Source organism: Zootoca vivipara, chromosome 5 (assembly GCF_965207765.1).
Source record: "Zootoca vivipara chromosome 5, rZooViv2.hap1.1, whole genome shotgun sequence".
NCBI classification, from domain to species: Eukaryota; Metazoa; Chordata; class Lepidosauria; order Squamata; family Lacertidae; genus Zootoca; species Zootoca vivipara.
Window position 1 is genome coordinate 4,909,475 of NC_142588.1, and position 18,364 is coordinate 4,927,838.

The 18,364-nt window shown below is 46.4% G+C and overlaps 1 protein-coding gene across 12 annotated transcripts in view; it reads left to right on the top strand.

The window, feature by feature from the left end:
* Nucleotides 1-15,361, top strand: part of PACSIN2 (protein kinase C and casein kinase substrate in neurons 2) — a 47,101-nt gene extending 31,740 nt beyond the window's left edge. For 3 of the 12 annotated variants that reach the window (XM_035137711.3, XM_035137706.3, XM_060275145.2), the window contains exons 8-11: nt 1,334-1,455; nt 4,653-4,769; nt 5,286-5,482; nt 13,247-15,361. In XM_035137711.3, the coding sequence (XP_034993602.2) occupies nt 1,334-1,455; nt 4,653-4,769; nt 5,286-5,482; nt 13,247-13,359 (549 nt within the window). In that variant the 3' untranslated portion in view covers nt 13,360-15,361. Of the gene's footprint in view, nt 1-1,333; nt 1,456-4,652; nt 4,770-5,285; nt 5,581-11,395; nt 12,463-13,246 lie in introns of those variants that run through there. The other 9 variants (XM_088669432.1, XM_088669431.1, XM_088669433.1 and 6 more) reach the window with 5 other exon arrangements.
* Nucleotides 15,362-18,364: the final 3,003 nt, after the last annotated feature.

Sequence of the window (18,364 nt, forward strand, 5' to 3'; positions counted from 1 at the left end):
TTGGCTCACGTTCTTATTTGGAAAAATACACTATGAATGAAATAAATTAAATATTATCCTCATGTTGTTGTTTTGTTTTAAAGAGGTGTGAAATCTGTGTCCTTTTTAAATGGCTTCCAATACAAATGCATTACAGCATATGTAATAGTAAGCTAAACCAGATCTTTTTACCGAAGACCCTATGTGAAAACAAGCATGTAAAAGTGCTGCCATGGACTATCAGGCTAATGTTAGCAAATTATTGCTGCCTTGATCATGTTTCTTCATTGTGAGCTAGATACTATGCAAATGACAATTTAACATTGCTTTATACTGTTGTTGTTGTTTTTTTTAAAAAAAAACCTGTTGTAGGAAGGTTATGTAGTTGCAGATATTTACATTTCTGGCAAGAGAACTATGGGTTTATCTTACCTGGACTCAACCACAATTGCATTTTAGAAATTCCATTTTGAAATTATTATAATTTATTACCCACCCTTTGCCCTAAGGCCCCAGGGCGGGTTACAAAAAATAAACCAATGTTTAAAACATTATTTAAAATCAGCTGGACTGATAAAATACTCTTCAGTATTTCTAATATTCTTTTTCTTCTTGGTGGAATAAAGCTGGAATATGGATTTAAACTTAAGGCTTCAATCTTTTGCACACTTACCCTGAGTAAACTTCATAGAATTCAATCAGGCCTACTTCTGAGTAAACACTCGGAGAACTGTGTTGCAAATTATACTAATATATGTTCTGTACATATTCTGTGTTGGGTATGCAATTGTGAAGCACTATCCAAAATGGAAATTACATGTTATAGATGTGATGTTATAGCTTGTTTTCCCATCTGTTCTACTGTTTTAATTTGTTTGCATTTACGGTAAATTTTTTGCTTTAAACTCTTAAGCTGGAAGCTTCTTTTTTAAATGAATGTCAGGCTTTAAAATGCTTAAAATAAATGCTGTCCTAACAAATACTGTTTGTTTATTTTCATGCAACAAGGAGGAAGTAAGTTTTTTTTTTCATATTTACTTACAGCTAATTCTATAACTCAGGCTGCCTAAATGGTCATGAAAACATGTCAAATGACATGAGCTATTTGTACAATTTTCAGCTTTTTTGTGAATGGTTACTTGCTGTGTATGGTGTACGTAATTTCCCTTGCTACTTAGAAACAATTTTCAATTAAGGAATTTTAATTTCATCCAAGGATTTAAGAAATAATTTGAATTTGAATTATGATCAAGGTATCTACCCTGCCAGTATTTCAGTTTCAAATTTTGATTTGCTTTTATCAAATCCACTTTCCTGCTGATGCAAAACACCTTTTCTCACTTACATTTTCTAGGACTGGTCAGCTGATCTGAATCGCACTCTTAGTAGAAGAGAGAAGAAGAAAGCTGCAGATGGGGTAACTCTGACTGGTATTAACCAGACAGAACCAGTTCCACAGCAGAACAAAAACAGCAGGTACATGATCATGAGCCCCATTATCTTTTAGCACTAATTGCAAAGTATCAAATGGCTGTATTTTGGATTATACTGGAAATACGTAGTTTTGGAAAATTAGTCTAGGCTCCATTCAGACATATTTCCCCATAAGAAGCGATTGGGAGTGGGCTTGAGTTGACATGCTTATTCCTGGGCCCCCTTACTATGGGAAGAAGTGAATGACTGACTGAACTGGGAGATGTTGCAGTAGTTTGAATATGGGATTTTTCTTGACTCCGGAAGGTTGATATCTTGAAAATATATCTAACTTCTCAGAGCCAGGGAGTCACCACATTCTGGAAAACATGCCTTTTCTGGTTTGTTTGAAATGTGGGTAAGAGAGCCAGAACCCTCGTCTCAGTCTCTTGCCAAAGCTGGGTTGGAAATAATGTCCCATCAGAACTGTAGAGTAGTAGGGATACATTCATTTAAAATCTAAGTAAATAAATAGGACTTGTTTTGGCAGTCAGTTTGTCAACCAACCTAAACAGTGGAGTCTTGAATTTCTTTGTTAGATTCCAGAATAAGGCAAATAAGTAGTAATCTGTGGAAAAGAACAGACTTGCAACAAATAGATTCAACATTTGGCCTTGTTGAAAACAGATGGAGGTAAGTTTTATATTGAGTCAGAGCAGTATCTAGCAGGAAGTTGTATGCCCTGACAAAACACATTCCCAGGCTCAAAAGCTGGGTCCTCCTTCTATGCTTCCTAACTACAGGTCTGTTTAATTGGAGATCCTAGTATCTTAATGCATATGGTTTACAAAGCTGTAATCCAGGGATAGAGAACCTCAGGCCTGGGGCCCCTCTGGCCCTCAGGATGCTCCCCTAGTCACATCCCTTGCTAGCTCTGCTTTGTGCCCAACCTGGATGTTTTTGCCTGGCTGACGTGTGTCATTGAAGACCATTGATGCTTCTAGCTTGCCTGGATGGACAAGGTGAATGTGGAAACCTTTACTCTGGTATGGCTGGAATGTAACCTACTGTTCAAAGGTGAGCATTACATGCATTGCCTGTGGGCCCTGGAAGGTAGTCCACGAAGAAACTGAGCACTGGTGTTGAAACAAGTCCCCCACCCCTTCTATAGTCTCTTTAGTGCCTATACAGAAGACTTGCTATGAGAAATTAGGTGTTGGTCATTCACTTATGAAATTGTTTAGAACTAGGTGTATAACACAAGCTTTAAAGAAAGGTAGCATCTGTTTCTGGGATTTGTTGTTCTGGGATTTTTATAGTTAAAGTTTGACCAGCTGAGGTAATAGATAAGGAGTAGTGAATCTTTTCATTAGCTCAAGGGTTGTGTTTCTTCATAAGCAGTCTTCATGGGGTGGGGGTGGGCATGTGGCACTCTAGGCTATGTTGCAGTTACACATTAGGTTTCTGCAAACAAAGCTCTCCACCCAGAGGGTTTAGCACATTTCAAGGGCACATTCCGGCCAGGCAAAAGCTCTCAAGGAGGCACAGAGCTGAGCTGGTGGTGAGGGATGTGAAATGGGGAGAGAGCAAGATAAAAGAGCCCAGAATGTCACCTAAGGGCCCTCGGCCTGAGATTCCTCCGCCCCGAAAACGATGGACACTGTCAGTTTTGGTCCCGCTCAAATGCAGACTGTGCTCAGCTGAGCCATAGAGCAGGAGAAGAAACACTTGGCTCAGCAGCAAGCGTGACCAATTCCTAGGGATGATCAGCAACATAGAGTGTTTGAAAGATTCCCCCCACCTTCCATAAAGGAATAATATTTTTCTCTATCCTAAAAAGTAAGCAGTCATTGATTAGGTGTTGTCCTCAGATACATTCGTTTGCCAATAATTAAGGAATGCTTCTACTTCCAGATCCATAATATTGATGAGAACGGTGAACCAATTATTTACCACAAGTTAGAGAAGGGGGCACAGGACTGAAATATTTGAGGGAGCAGATAAAAAATTGTAGGCCAAAGGTTTAGCCACCTCTAGCATGGTCATACTAAGGACCTGTTAAAATAGATGCTTTGCTGTCCTCACCTGACTGCCTGTGTGGGGATACCAGGCAAACATGGATTCTGGATACTATCCGTAAGGGAGGTGCTGCTGCTGCTATTGCTCCAGTAACACCCTAAAGATACCCATGTGGGTGTGTCATAGAGACTGGTTGAGACTGGGCTCCTTTGGAAGGAAGGGTTGCATATTACTTTAATAAATAAATTACGTTGGAGTAAAACATATTGAATGAACTATGATCATTACCAGTTGTTGTTTGCGGCATTATGAGTCAGACACTCGTGCACCCAGTATGTACAGTACAGGAAGTGTTGGCTCTGTTATGAATTATAAGGTACATATTTCTCCAGCAGTTCAAAATGAGAGGGCAGGGCAGGGGGACTGAACTTTATCAATAATGAGGATGAACAGTGGAGGACTTGGACATTCACTCCCAATTCAGCAACTCATTTACAGGCTGCCCTGTGCTGCACCATAAATCAGGGAATGGTCATATATTATAGAAAATCCCATTGTGTGTGAATATCATACTCTAATAAGCATATGACTCTTAACAAGTTTTACTTTGTTTTATTATGTTTTATTCTTAGTTCTGCTGTGAGAAATAAACTCTGGGAACATATTTAACTTCTACATAATTCCCACATCCCTTAACTTTGGTCTATCCATCTCACCCCCAAAATAACATTAGGGTATGTTACAGCCGTCCTGTCTGGCTTGTCTGATTGATAAGTGACTTCAGAATGTAAACATACACTGTAACCTTTAAAACGGCATTAATTGCTGTACTTTTTAGAGTCCTTGCTATCAAGACTGATTTGGAGTGCACGGCCCACTTTGTGCACTCCATACAGTACTTGCCTGGCTAGCGCTAACTATAATTTGATGTGAATCAATGGATCAATGGATCCATTCTTATTGCTAAGCATTATTTGCTCAGAAACCAGCTTGAAACTGGGATTCTAGGCTGGCTTCTGTAGTGGCAGGTCAGACACTTGTGACACTGAATCTTAAGTGTGTCTGTAGCGAAATAAGTTGGGAATGGCTTTGGCAGAAGGGAAGGTGTGTTTTCGTTTTAAGTAAGTGTTGGAAAGGTAAGTCACCCAAAGAGAAGGATGTGCATGGCTCTGTTAATAATTGCATGTATATTGACTCGTGAAATGGTAGGGTCACCTTCATGATTTTTTTCTCCCAAATAGCAGTGTTAGTGTTCCGAGTGACACAGTGCAGTCAGTTCAGTCAAGTTACAATCCCTTTGAAGATGAAGAGGATACTGGAAGTACTGTCAGTGAAAAGGAGGACAATAAAATCAAAAAGTTGGTGAAAGACGGTTCTCAAACTGTTTTTTATACTTACACTTTTCCTATCCAGGGTTTCCAACTCCGGGTTTCTACAAAAGCATTATGTTGCACAATGCATGAAGTCCTTGTTGAACGGTTATTTTGTTGCAAACCCGACTAACCTCCCAATGCTCTGTCACTCTTTTGTTTTCTGGTTGGTTTTCCTTCACTGGTTCCACAAACGTTAACTGTGGTCATGTGCTTTGAAACTACTGCTGGATCTTTGCTACTGGCTGTGCTCACTAGGTGTTCCCCCCTCCCCTTTCTCACAGTTTAATGTCCCCCCCCCCTCAAATGAATATGTTGTCCTTGATGTTTCTCTTGGTGGTAAATAACCTCTATGTTCACTCTTACTGTTATGTGAAAATGGGCAAAGCACAGCATTGCGAAGCAGGTGCCCCTGGTGGCGCAGCGCTGATGATTCTAGATATCCCACCCCCTGCCAAGCTACTTCTGTCAGGGAAGCTAACAGAATTTTTTTCGTGTGTTTAGTGTTAGCAGCTCGGAGAAAAACCAAAGTTACTCTGCAGACTGGTCCGATGAGGAGACCAACAACCCTTTTTCATTGAACGATGCTCCACCAGAAACAAATCCATTTGATGAGGATACTTCCCCTGCAATGGAAGTTAGAGTACGGGCATTGTATGACTATGAGGGTCAAGAGCTTGATGAACTCAGTTTCAAGACTGGTAAATACCCTTTACCTTTTTTTTCTGCCATAAAATGTTGCAAGGCAGGATTGGCCCAAAACATTTTGCTGCCCGAAACAAAATGGCAAATTGCAATGGTACTGTCACAGTGGCCGGAGTGGACTACTTCAGAGTAACGACGCTACGCAGCTCTGCATTTTATTCTTTTATTGGTGCTGCGTATTTACAGTGCTCAAGTCATTGCTATTTACACGGAGCGATGTTGTCAGTCGGTTTCAGAACCTCCTAATGGCTTTTGGCGCGTCTTTCTCCAACACAAAAGCTTTGGCAGACCCATCCTCTTGCCCCTCCTCTTCCTGCGTAATTCTGGAGTTGGGGGGATGGGTCTTCCCCCCTTACTTGCCCCTTCCTGTCCCACCTGGGACCCTGGCTCCTCTACCTTGCCTGAGCCTCGGACACGACTTCCTGCTTCCCCACTGGAATCGGAACTCTCCCTGCTTTCCCCTTTGCTCGGGGACGGGCTTGAACTCAGGAGGGGAGGGACTTCGCGATATCCCCTGTCCCTCACATCCACCCCCCTCCCAAGCTCTCCTTCACCCCTCCCCAGGCCCCCCCCATGTGTCGGTGACGACTGGAAGCCTAAAAACTCGGTGCTCTCCGAGCCCGTTGGTGTGAACACCTCCCCCCAGTCCTGCGAGCCCCCCCCTTCCGCCTGGGAGGACGGGAATCCCAAAAAGTCCGTGGCGTCAGAGCTGGTGGGGGTAAAAATGTTTTGCCAATCTGCTCCTTCCTCTGACTGGGTGGATCTTGGCGACACCCATACCTCATCCTCTGGTTCCTCAAACTCCGCTTCCCAGCGCCATGGTGAGCTGTTCTCCCGTGCCTCCTCCTCCTCCCCCTCCCTTTCCATGTGCCAGGGCTTGGGTCTGTGGGGAAAGAGGGCGTGAAATTCTTCCACCAAGAATTCCTCCTGTATCTGAGTGGCGGGAACCCATTCATTCTGGGACGGTGGAGCATCCTCCCATGCCATGAGGTACTCCAGGCCCCCCACCCCCCACCTTGAATCCAGGATGGCCGTGGCCTCATTGAGTTGCTCCCTGCTTTCCCTCTCCCCCCCTCCCTCGGGGGTTTGTTCGCTGTCTCTGAGCCTGCTGCTTTCCCTGTACGGCGACAGCAGCGATCTATGAAACACTGGATGCACCCTCATGTCCTCTGGCAGTGCCAGCCTGTATGCCACCGGGTTGACCTGTTGCGTGACCGTGAAGGGGCCCAGCCATTTGGGTGCCAGCTTTTTGCACCTCCCTCTGGTGGGAAGGCCCTCCGAGGACAACCACACCTTGTCCCCCACCCTGATGACCTCCCCTTGTCGCCTGTGGCGATCTGCCCCCTTTTTGTACGCTTCCTTGGCCCTCTCCAAGTGTTCTCTGAGCTGCTGGTGCACCGTCTCCAGTTCCTCTGCCCAATCCTCAGCCTGTGGGCCCTCCTCCTCCTCCTCCCTCTCCCTCTCTGGGAAAGATCTGAGGTCGCGCCCGTAATTGGCCTTAAAGGGCGACACCCCTGTGGAGACGTGCACTGCATTGTTGTAGGCAAATTCTGCTAGTGGCAAGCGATCCACCCAGTCCGTTTGCCGCTGGCTGACGTAGCATCTCAGGTACTGCTGCAGAATGGCGTTGACCCTCTCCGCTTGTCCGTTGGTCTGCGGGTGTCTAGCCGTCGACAAGCTGACCTCCACCTGCAGGAGGTTCATGAGCCGCCGCCAGAACCTGGAAACAAATTGGCGGCCACGATCCGAAATAACCCTTAAAGGTAATCCATGCAGTCTGAAAATGTGATCAACAAACAGTTTGGCTGTCTCTTCTGCCGAGACTGCCCTGGCACACGGTATAAAGTGACACATTTTGGACATGAGGTCCACCACCACCAACACTGCAGTCTTACCCCTGGACGAAGGCAGATCTGTGATGAAGTCCATGGACACCACTTCCCACGGCCTGTGTGGTGTGGCTAAGGGCTCCAGCAACCCTGGTGGCGCTGCTCTGACCACCTTCGCCCGCTGGCAGGTGGTACAGCCCCTTACATAGTCTCGAACATCTTCCCTCACCCCTGGCCACCAGAAGTGTCTCATGACTAGGTGAGTGGTCTTGTCCCTTCCAAAATGCCCCGCTGTAGGGTTGTCGTGCATCTGCTTGAGGACCGTACGTCGAAGCTGGGTGGTGGGTAGGTACAGCGCACCCTTGTAGAAAAGCAGCCCTCTGCGTTCTGCAAAGTCTTTTGCCTGCTCCCTCCCCCCTCTCAGTTCTCTGAAGATGCGGTTGGCAAATTCATCCGCTGCCGTCAGTGCTGTGAGTTCTGCCTCGCTCACCACTGCTGCTCCGCAGGACCATGCCGACGGGGGGAAAATGTGCCTTGGGGCTGGTGGCGCCTCCTCCTCCATGTACTCTGGCTTGCGGGAGAGGGCATCCGCCCTGACATTCTGCTCTCCTGGGATGTAGTGTATGGAGAAGTTGAAGTTCGAGAAGAACTCCGCCCACCGTATCTGCCGCTGGTTGAGCACCCTGGCAGTTCTCCAGAACTCCAGGTTCTTGTGGTCTGTGCACACCTGGATGGGGTGCTTGGCGCCCACCAGGAAGTGTCTCCAGTGCTGGAACGCCGCGTGGATCGCAAGAAGTTCCCGATCAAAAACTGTGTAGTTTCGCTCGGGCTGGGTCAACTTCCTGGAGAAGAAGGCACAGGGTCTCCACTCTCTGTTGGCGTCCAGTTGCAACAAAATGGCGCCCACAGCCTTATCAGAAGCATCTGTTTCAATGCGTAGGGGCGCGTCCTGAACCACGTGGAACAGGTTCTGGTCTGAGGCGAACACCCTCTTGAGGCTTTCGAACGCTGCTTGCGCCTCTGGTGTCCACCTGAACTTCTGCTTGCCTCTCAGGCAGTCAGTGATGGGAGCCGTAACTCGAGAGAAGTTCTTGATGAACTTCCTGTAGAAGTTGGCAAAGCCTAGTAGGCGTTGGGCATCTTTGCGCGTCCTGGGGCTGTGCCAGTCCAGGATGGTCTGCACCTTGTCCTTGTCCATTGCCAGCCCCTTGTCTGACAGCTTGTAGCCCAGGAAGTCCACCTCCTTGGTGTGAAACTTGCACTTCTCCAGCTTCACATACAGGTGGTTCTCCTTCAGGCGCTGTAACACCTCCCTGACGTCCTTCACGTGCTGCACTGGGTCGTTGGAGTAAATAAGGATGTCATCCAGAAAGACCAAGCATTTCCTGAAGAGTAGGGACCCCAGGACGTGGTGCATGAAGGCCTGGAAGCATGCTGAGCCCCCTTGCAACCCGAAGGGCATCACCAGATATTCAAAAGAGCCCAGAGGCGTGAACATCGTGGTTTTCCACTCATCGCCTTCCCGGATCCTGATCAAGTTGTACGCCCCCCTCAGGTCTAGCTTGGTGAAAATCTTGCCTCTGCGTGCCGCTGTCAGGAGATCATCCACTCTGGGCATGGGGAAAGCCACTGGCTCTGTCACCGAATTCAGCCGTCTAAAATCCACCACAAGACGGCGCTGTTGCGTGTCTTTCTTGTCCACCCAGAAGACCGGGCTGCCCCCTGCTGCCTTGCTTTCTCTGATGAACCCCCGCTTGAGGTTCTTGTCGATAAAAGCGCGCAGATCCTCCAGTTCCTGGTCTGACATGGCGTACAGCTTGGCTGGGGGTATAGTTGCCCCAGGCACCAGGTTGATCTGGCAGTCAAAAGGCCTGTGTGGGGGCAGGTGGTCGGACTCCGCTTCACTGAAGACCTCCTGCAGGTCCCAGTATGGTTTGGGTATCGCCTCACCCCCTTTGACGTGCATGGTGGCCACCGTGGCTATCGGAGGCCCCTCCCCTGGTTGGTGCTGCATGCAATGTTCCAGGCAAAAGTCCGATCCAAAAGTGATGCATCTCTGATGCCAACTTATGGAGGGGTCGTGGCGCGCCAGCCAGCTCATGCCCAAAACGATTGGGGGGTCTGAGATGGTGGTGACGTTGAATGCCAGTGTCTCTGAGTGCCTTCCAACCGTCATTCTCATGGGGGGGGTTTGATGAGTGATGGCCCCTCCCAGCAGCTCTCTGCCGTCAATGGTTGCCACGTGCAGAGGAAAATCCAGCTGCAGAAGCTGGATCTGGTGCTCTTCTGCAAAGTTTCTCGAGAAGAAGTTGGCTGAGGCACCACTGTCAATTAGGGCGAGGACCGTCAATGGATAGCCATTTGGGAGCGTGAGCGTCACTTCTAGAACCACTCCTGCTCTGGGAGGGGTGGGCTGGCTCTGCTCCTCTCTGTGCGGGTGGGTGGGCTGGGGCTGTTGTCTGCTGACTGTGCCTGGCTGCCGCCCCTTGTCTCCTGCAGCCAGGCTTTCCCGTTTCCCTGCTGTGGTGCTGCGTCAGTGGGGGAGGGCACAACCGTTCCCGCCTTTCCTTGCCACTCCCTGCGATGTGGGCAGTCTCTGACGAGATGCTGGGGGGAGTTGCAGAGAAAGCAATTCCCACCCCTTCCCTCCTTGCGTCTTGGCGCCGCTGGGGTTTGAAAAGCCCGCGCGCGCGCGCTATCAATCTGCATGGGTTCCTGGTCCTGACTGGCCCCAGGCGTGGCTTGAAAGGGTTGTTGAGGGAGTGGCTTCTCCTGCGACCGTGGGAACCAAGCCCGCTTTGCGCGCGTTGCTTGCTTGTCGCTCCATCTGGATTCCTGCCTCACCCCCACCGCCAGAGCCGCTTTGCTCAGTTGATCCATATTACTGGGCTTTGGACCTCTCGAGAGCTCATCCTTCACCTCCTCATGCAACCCCAAGTAAAACGCCGCTTGCATTGGGGCAGACTCCAGATCCCACCCCAATCTGTGCACCAGCATGGTGAATTTCGCCCAATACGCGCGAACTGTCATATTTCCTTGGCGTAAATTATGAAGTTCCTCCTTAGTCTGGTCCATATGACTATCGGACGAATACATCGTTTTCAAACCTTCTAGAAATAGTTTGACATTCTTCATGCAAGGATTCCTTGTTGCAATTAACGGTCTTAGCCACTCCCTGGCCGCCCCTGTAAGGTGCTCCACAATAAACGCTACTCTGTGCTCATCATCAGGGAACTCATCGTGGTGCAGCTCAAGAGCATACACAATCTCAGTCTCAAAGCCCTGAAACTCCTTCGGGTCTCCATTGAACTTGCTTACTAGGGTCCCGGCTCTCCTTCCTGGCAGCACTTGGACTTGGGGTGCCCCTCCCGCCTTGTTTTTCTCTGCATCCAGCTTGTTTTGGAGGTCTACCGCCACCGCCCTTAAATGCTGCTCTTTTTCCTGGAGCTCTCTCACCTGTTCCGCAAGTTGTAGCCGGTCGTCCTGGACCTTCTTAGTCTCCTCTTTAGCTGCCTTCAATTCTCCCTGCGCCTGCAGCGACAGCTGTTGCAGTTCTAGCTGGGCTTGCTCAGCGATCTGCCGCCACTTCTCCGCCTCTGACACGCTCATCCCGGCAACTCCAAAGTAGCCCAAAAATGATTAGGAGGTTGCTGTCACAGTGGCCGGAGTGGACTACTTCAGAGTAACGACGCTACGCAGCTCTGCATTTTATTCTTTTATTGGTGCTGCGTATTTACAGTGCTCAAGTCATTGCTATTTACACGGAGCGATGTTGTCAGTCGGTTTCAGAACCTCCTAATGGCTTTTGGCGCGTCTTTCTCCAACACAAAAGCTTTGGCAGACCCATCCTCTTGCCCCTCCTCTTCCTGCGTAATTCTGGAGTTGGGGGGATGGGTCTTCCCCCCTTACTTGCCCCTTCCTGTCCCACCTGGGACCCTGGCTCCTCTACCTTGCCTGAGCCTCGGACACGACTTCCTGCTTCCCCACTGGAATCGGAACTCTCCCTGCTTTCCCCTTTGCTCGGGGACGGGCTTGAACTCAGGAGGGGAGGGACTTCGCGATATCCCCTGTCCCTCACAGGTACATAGGAGTCAATGCCAGCCACAAGCATCTCTGAGACCGTAAGAACCTGGCTGCAGGATCAGACCAAGGACCCATCCAGTCCAGCATTCTGTTCTCACAGTGGCCAACCAGATGCCTAAGGAAAGCCTGCAAGCAGGACTGGAATGCAGCCTCCCTCTCCACTTAGGATATTGCCTCTGACAGGGAAGGTACAACGTTGGCCTTGGTAACCTTAACCCTCATGAATTGGTCTGATCATCAACTTAAACCCATCCAAGTTGCGGAAAACACTACAATTTGTGGAACCTAATCCCCTAGTTTTTGTGGTGTGAAGAAGTATTCCATTTTGGTCTGTCTTGAATCTCCCACCATTCTGCTGCATGGAATGACCGCAAGTTCTAGTAGTATAAGAAAGAGAAAGAAAACTTTCTCCACCCCATACATAATTTGATATACCTCTATCATGTCCTTCATTACTTGTCCTTTCCCTAATAAAACAAAGCTCCCAAATGTTTTTTCGCTTTCCAGCCCTTTGATCATTTTGGTTGCCCATTTCTGAACTCTTTTCAGTATCCTTTATCAGATTAATGCCAGTAGTCAAAGTGCATTTGCACCATATATTTGTATAACAGCATTATGATATTGCCAATTTTGCTTTCAATCCCTTTCACCTTTTTAACGGCTGTGGCACACAGGGCCAAAATCTTAATAGAACTTCCTGTTCCTGGTCAGTCACTGCCAGTTTGTACCCCATGACTGTATATGTGATACAGTATTAGGAATTTTTGCCCCAATGGACATCACTTTCTACTTGTTTACATTTAATTACATTTGCTATTCTACTGTCCATTCACCCAGTTTGGAGAGCTCCTTTTGGAGCTTGCTTTGAACAATTTGGTATCATCAGTAAACTTGCTCACGCCCAGGTCTAGATCATTTCCGAACAAGGGTCGGGTTCCAATAGCAGTCACTGGGGTTCCTTTTTACCAATCCTGTTCACAAACCAAACTTTGCCTCGGCAAATACACTTAAACAAAAGGTGATTCCTCCACAGACTCCATATCCTCTTAGATGTACTGTGTCCCAGCACCTCCAGTATGCCCTCTGCTGTTCTCCTTGTAGAGTTTTTACCAGAGATAAGTGTTACGACCACTGTATCGATGGTCTACTCAAACGCCAAGCACTCTAGATGGCTGGTCTTGGCTTGGAACAGTCCAGCATTCGTGGGTTTATCTCAAATGTCTTTGGCATGTGCATTTTAGTCTGCAGTGCGTTGGCATCTCTGAATTTCAGTCATGTGCCGCTGAATTCTCAATGCCTAGTTCTACTCCCCACTCATTTGAATGATCATAAACATTTCCCTCTTTTCCCCCCTAGGGGATTTAAATCTGCTCTGCAACCTTCTTATCCCAGGCCTGTCCAGAAACATTTCCCTAAAAATATTTGCCTAAAAAATCAAAACCCTCCGCAACCCCCCAGGACCATTATCTTATACACACATTGACATTACACAGCTGTGTCTGTCTAGCTGGTCCTGCACTCAGAACTGGTAGCAATCAATTTCCCTGATATCCCTGATTCCCTGAGACCTGCAGGTATAGGGCAGTATATAAATTCAATAAATAATAATAAATGGTATCTAGTGTGTTTTTTTATCCAGTTAACATGATGCTTCAATTGATGCTTTTATTATTTCTGTTTCTGAAGGTATGGGAGGAGCAATGAAATAAAACCCAGATTTCTAATGCTCTGATGCTTATTGGGGGCGAAGAGGCAGTACTGTAACTGCAATGGGAAGACCCATTTCCCTCAAACACTCCCGGGGAGTAGCTATTTTTTGGGTTCTGAAATTACTTTCTCTCCTCACAGGGGAAGAGCTAACTAAAATAGAAGATGAAGATGAGCAAGGTTGGTGCAAAGGCCGCTTGGACAATGGACAAGTTGGACTCTATCCTGCAAACTATGTTGAGGCAATCCAGTGACAAAGAATTGCAGAAGTGCTGCAGTAATTGTCAGTCAGTATGAAGTTGGTGGCCCGCCATGAAGAGAACTGAAATGTGTTGAAATTGTATATATTTCCTTTAATGCAAATGAATGATGGATTGAAAGATGTGTTCCCAGGGGACAAGATAACAATTCAGACTGAAACTGGGGAAAGGTTGGCAGCTTATGCACAGCACAAAATAACCAGGCCAGAGTGGAGATTTAGTTGGCAAGAAAATTATATTTTTAGAACTTATTGCCAATTTACTGTTTTATCATGCCTTATGTATATTTTCAAATTTGCTACTGCCTCAGTCCCAGTTTTCTGGGTGGTGGGTTGCATTGATTCTTGTTTAAATCACTTCTTTTAAGTGACCTATAATAATTTGCAATAAATTGCAACTTGTTTTTTTAATTGCAATTTTTTATCTGTTCTTAGCAATATTTGAAAGATGCATTTTTTTAATTTAAAGACTATGTAGCCTGCCATCTTCATGCCTGGTTCATCTACTACTACTTAAATTATGAATTTGATTATTCCTCAGTTTACATTGTACTGTTAACTTTTCCATGTTACTAGCATGCCTTAATGGTGTAAAATGCCAAATTGGGTCTGTTACAGAACATTGTAGCATACTGTCTGCAAATGTTAGTTTGGGTTTCTTGAATGCCATTGATGCATTTTGGCACCAGAAACATGAATTTTCCAAATTACGACTTCAAGTAGATTTCTAGAAGTATAATATTTAAACCTATTTCCATCATATTCTTGCTGAGAAATTTACATTTTGCAAGATGTTAATGATTTTGTGCGATTTGGAAACGTATACGAAGATTATTTTTTCAAGCAAAAGACTGTAAAATAGATTAATGCTTTTTTATTGAGATGCTCTTTAAGTTGTGCATATGTGTATATATAATTTGATATTCAAATGTTTAAAGAGCATGTCCTAATTAGCCAGCCTATTGCCTATGCATTAGATTTAAGGTGGAGTCCAGCACTAGTAAATGTGAGTTTGCTATCCACGTCAGTGGGAAGTTGCAGCTTTAGAGCAAGCCATTTAAATTATAACATATTTAAACTGTGCTTTGACAGTGCATACTCATTTAAACATAAAGTAGATCATCTGCTCAACCCAGGCCACTGTGGATGTAGTAGTTGGGAGGGATTGTCATAAGGATGTAAGAGCCCAGTTTTGACCCTCTTCCATATGGAGTGGTTTCAGGAGAAAGAGACCTGCATGCACACATAATACGTCCCTGTCCACCCCAACCTCACTTTCCTTGATTGAGGTGGAGGAGGTTGCAAGGTACGCACAAGATTCCCACTCCTTGTAAAGGCCTGGCACACTTGTGGGGGGAAGAGAGAAGACCGGTCTTCCGCTATGCATTCCTGGGATCCTTCTTTGGGCCCTGCATCCACAGCACACTGGAGTGAGGCCTAAGTATTATGTGACTTTGATTCTCAAATAAGATGAACATAGTAGTTACATCCTAATATTAATATCTGTAGGTAGAATCGTGGCTCCAAATATAAACTTGCAGTAGCCCCACTGTGGATTATTGTAGCAGAACACTGTAAAATCTACTTGTTTGCAATTGCAAATCAACTGTAAAAGTGTAAAATTGTATACATTTGTAGGAGATCAAATAGCTGGATTGTGAACATGTTGGAACAAGTTGCTTTATAGAAAATCTAAATCTTATCAGGTAAGTAGAAATGCTATTTTAGGGAACTACACTGTAATTGAAATAACTTTTTGACAATTAAAATGCTGTAAGTGCTCCTGGTATTACATTTGCTTTTGGAGATCAATATATTTATTAACATATGAAGTTCAATTGTATAAGGTTGAGTATTGGATCGCTGCCATCGTAATATTCCAGCATAATTGTTCATGAACAATTATGCCACAAGTGGTGAAAAAATATGTCTGGAGTATTTTTCTGTATAGTACACTATTTTAAAAATAATAAAATCTTAAATATGCTGAACACAAATTTAATGTGAAAGTACTGTTTGGTATATGCATAATGATAAGTAGAAGAACTATTTGTCCCAGGAATGCACACATGACTTCGGCTAACGTGAGACTGGAGAAAGTTACAGTCCTGCCCTCCAGCTATCAAAGTATGCCTACAAAAGGAGCGAAACAGTCAAATATACTTTGGAAGAAATGCTGGCTCAAAATACAGAATAGGCAAAGTGCAGACCCATTACACTAGGCAAGTGTAGAACAAACTGTATTTATGTTCAGGCATGAATATCTTGAGATGAAACAAATGCTGAATAGAGGAATGCTGAACAACCACAAATCAGTTCCTCTTAAAATGTTTGGTTGTGGACAGGGGTGAAAATATGCCAAGGCGCTATTACGTAGAAGGCCCAGTCCCAGTCACCAACCAGGGAGCTTGCCTTAACAGTGGGACCACAGTATCCTGCTGATCTCCTTTACATCCATATATAAACCAGCAAATCAAATACTAGTGTGGCTGTCAGTCTTGTTATTTCCCAGGTGCTTCAGGTGGATTCTGCCGCTTTTCAAAATGAAAGAAAACCAGGCAAGTACATTTCTATGCATATGTTAATCTAGCACTTTATTTTTTCAAAACATGCAAACTCTTTAAAAAAGGTAAAGGGACCCCTGACAGTTAAGTCCAGTCGCAGACGACTCTGGGGTTGTGTCGCTCATCTCGCTTTACTGGCCAAGGGAGCCGGCGTTTGTCCGCAGACAGCTTCCGGGTCATGTGGCCAGCATGACTAAGCCGCTTCTGGCAAACCAGAGCAGCACACAGAAATGCTGTTTACCTTCCCGCCAGAGCAGTACCTATTTATCTACTTGCACTTTGACGTGTTTTCGAACTGCTAGGTTGGCAGGAGCAGGGGCTGAGCAATGGGAGCTCACCCTGTTGCAGGGATTTGAACCAACTGCTTTAGAGATGCAGACTTGGTGCTCCAATGTGCTGCAGGGATAGCTCAAGTGATGCTCTCTAGATGATTTTGGACTCCAATGCCCATCATCCATAACCTTTAGCCATGCTGGATGGGGCTGATATGAGTCCTATATCTGGAGGGCACTATGTTGTCTTATCCCTGTGCTAACCACTTAACTCAGGTCAAGACTTCCCATGTTTAAACTGACCCATGGTAAATAGTCCCAGGAATGGTTTTCAAAGCTCATCCCATCGTTTTCTCCCACTCCAGGGAGTAGAACCCAAACCAATGGCTTCAGCTTATAAGAACGGAGATTCAGACTAAACATCTGGAAGAACTTTCTGATGGTAAGAGCTCTTTGACAGTGGAACGGACTCCCTTGGATGGTGGTGGACTCTCCTTCCATGGATGTTTTTAAGCAGGGGTGGGATGGCCATCTATCATGGACGTTGAGATTCCTGTATTGCAGGCGGTTGGACTAGATGACTGTCAGGGTCCCTTCCAACCCTACAATTCCGGCTTTTATTTAACATGGCCAGTGCACTTACAAACCACATGTAGGACTCGAAATTTTGTGTCCTCATCCTATCTATCCAATTAACTACAAAGAGGGAGGGTAGCGGTTTTGTAACTCCTGCTGATGGCAGAAAATAGCACAGCATGCCAATAGTATCTCAATGCTACTTCAAGCAGCTGCTGTTCAGGAATACCTGTGGAGCTAGTGTTGCAATCGCATTGCACTTTGATACAGACACGCTGATCATCAGCATGTGGACTCCAAAGGTTGACTCCAACTGCAACAGATACAACAAGCATAATATGTTGTGGAGCTGAATTTTTTTTTTTACTGGACTAACCCCGAAAGTGGATTTGATCGCTCCTAAAAAAGAACCCATTTCTAAGTGCTTCTTAAATGAACCAATTGTTTAGGCCCAATAGTTTTAATGAACTGATGGCCCATTTGATAAGTAAGAGTCTACCATGGGGAAAAATAAAGTTGACTCTTAATTTTTTCAGGTACATTTTGAGAGACATTTTCGGTGGGTAGACCGTCACCAGGCAGGCCTCCATCCCTTCCCAGCCAATGCTGGATTACCAAATAGGCAGCAGCCTTTCAGGAGCCCTGCAACTATGAGTCAAAATAGTACTGATCTAGACAGAAAATTACAATTGAGCTTCAAAATCCAAAAATACATTGAGTTAATTTGTGAGGGGCCCCTGAGATTTCGGCTGTCTAGGGGCGTCCACAGAGTTTGGCACAACTTCTTTTTAGTTGTAGGTCATATCACATCCTGCTGCTTGTCTAATTGGCAAGAAGAAACGAAGCTCTACATGTAACTCGTTAGGCTTTCCCCCTTCGTCCCAAGCGTGCGCTTGTTTTTCATGTAACATAACAAAAAGCCCTCCAGCAACGTCCCTTCCTCTTAATTTCTAAGGACTTGAGAAAGGGCTGAAATCTTGAAAGTTTTAGTGCATGTACCTTGAGGCAAACCTTCAACCAGTTATATCTCCACTCCTCCACCCTCCCAAAAAAGGGCACATTTATTTTCTTGGATCAGGAAACTATTTTTAAAAATACTTTGTATCGGGTATTAACTTTTTGCATCTCCTTTGAGGATCATCAATGAAATGTGAGAAAAGGAAACGGGCATTGGTCCTTTTCCGTCCGCTTGATGAGCGTTCACACGTATATCCGTGTCGCCTTTATTCGCGAGTCGCCTATATAGCCTTCCCCCCCTCCCCGCCCCCGCCCCCGCGCATTAACCCTCTCGGAGCCCTGCCGCCCTGGGCCTTGGCTCGAGGGGCAAGGAACCCCGCCCTCCCGGTCGCCTAGGGAACGCCAAAGCGCCCAAACGAAGGAGGCCCCGCCCCGCTTCCCGGCCTTCCCAATCCGCGCCCAACAAATCAGCCGTTCCTCGCGACGCTCCTCCGCGGAGCGTGCGTGGCGCGACGTGGACCTGCGCGCGCCGCGTGGAGGCCCCGCCCCCTCCCCGGCCCGCCTCGTTGGCGCGAGCGTGTGAGGCGCGCGCGAGTTGGCCGTCCTCCTCCCTCCTCCCTCTCCTCCTTCC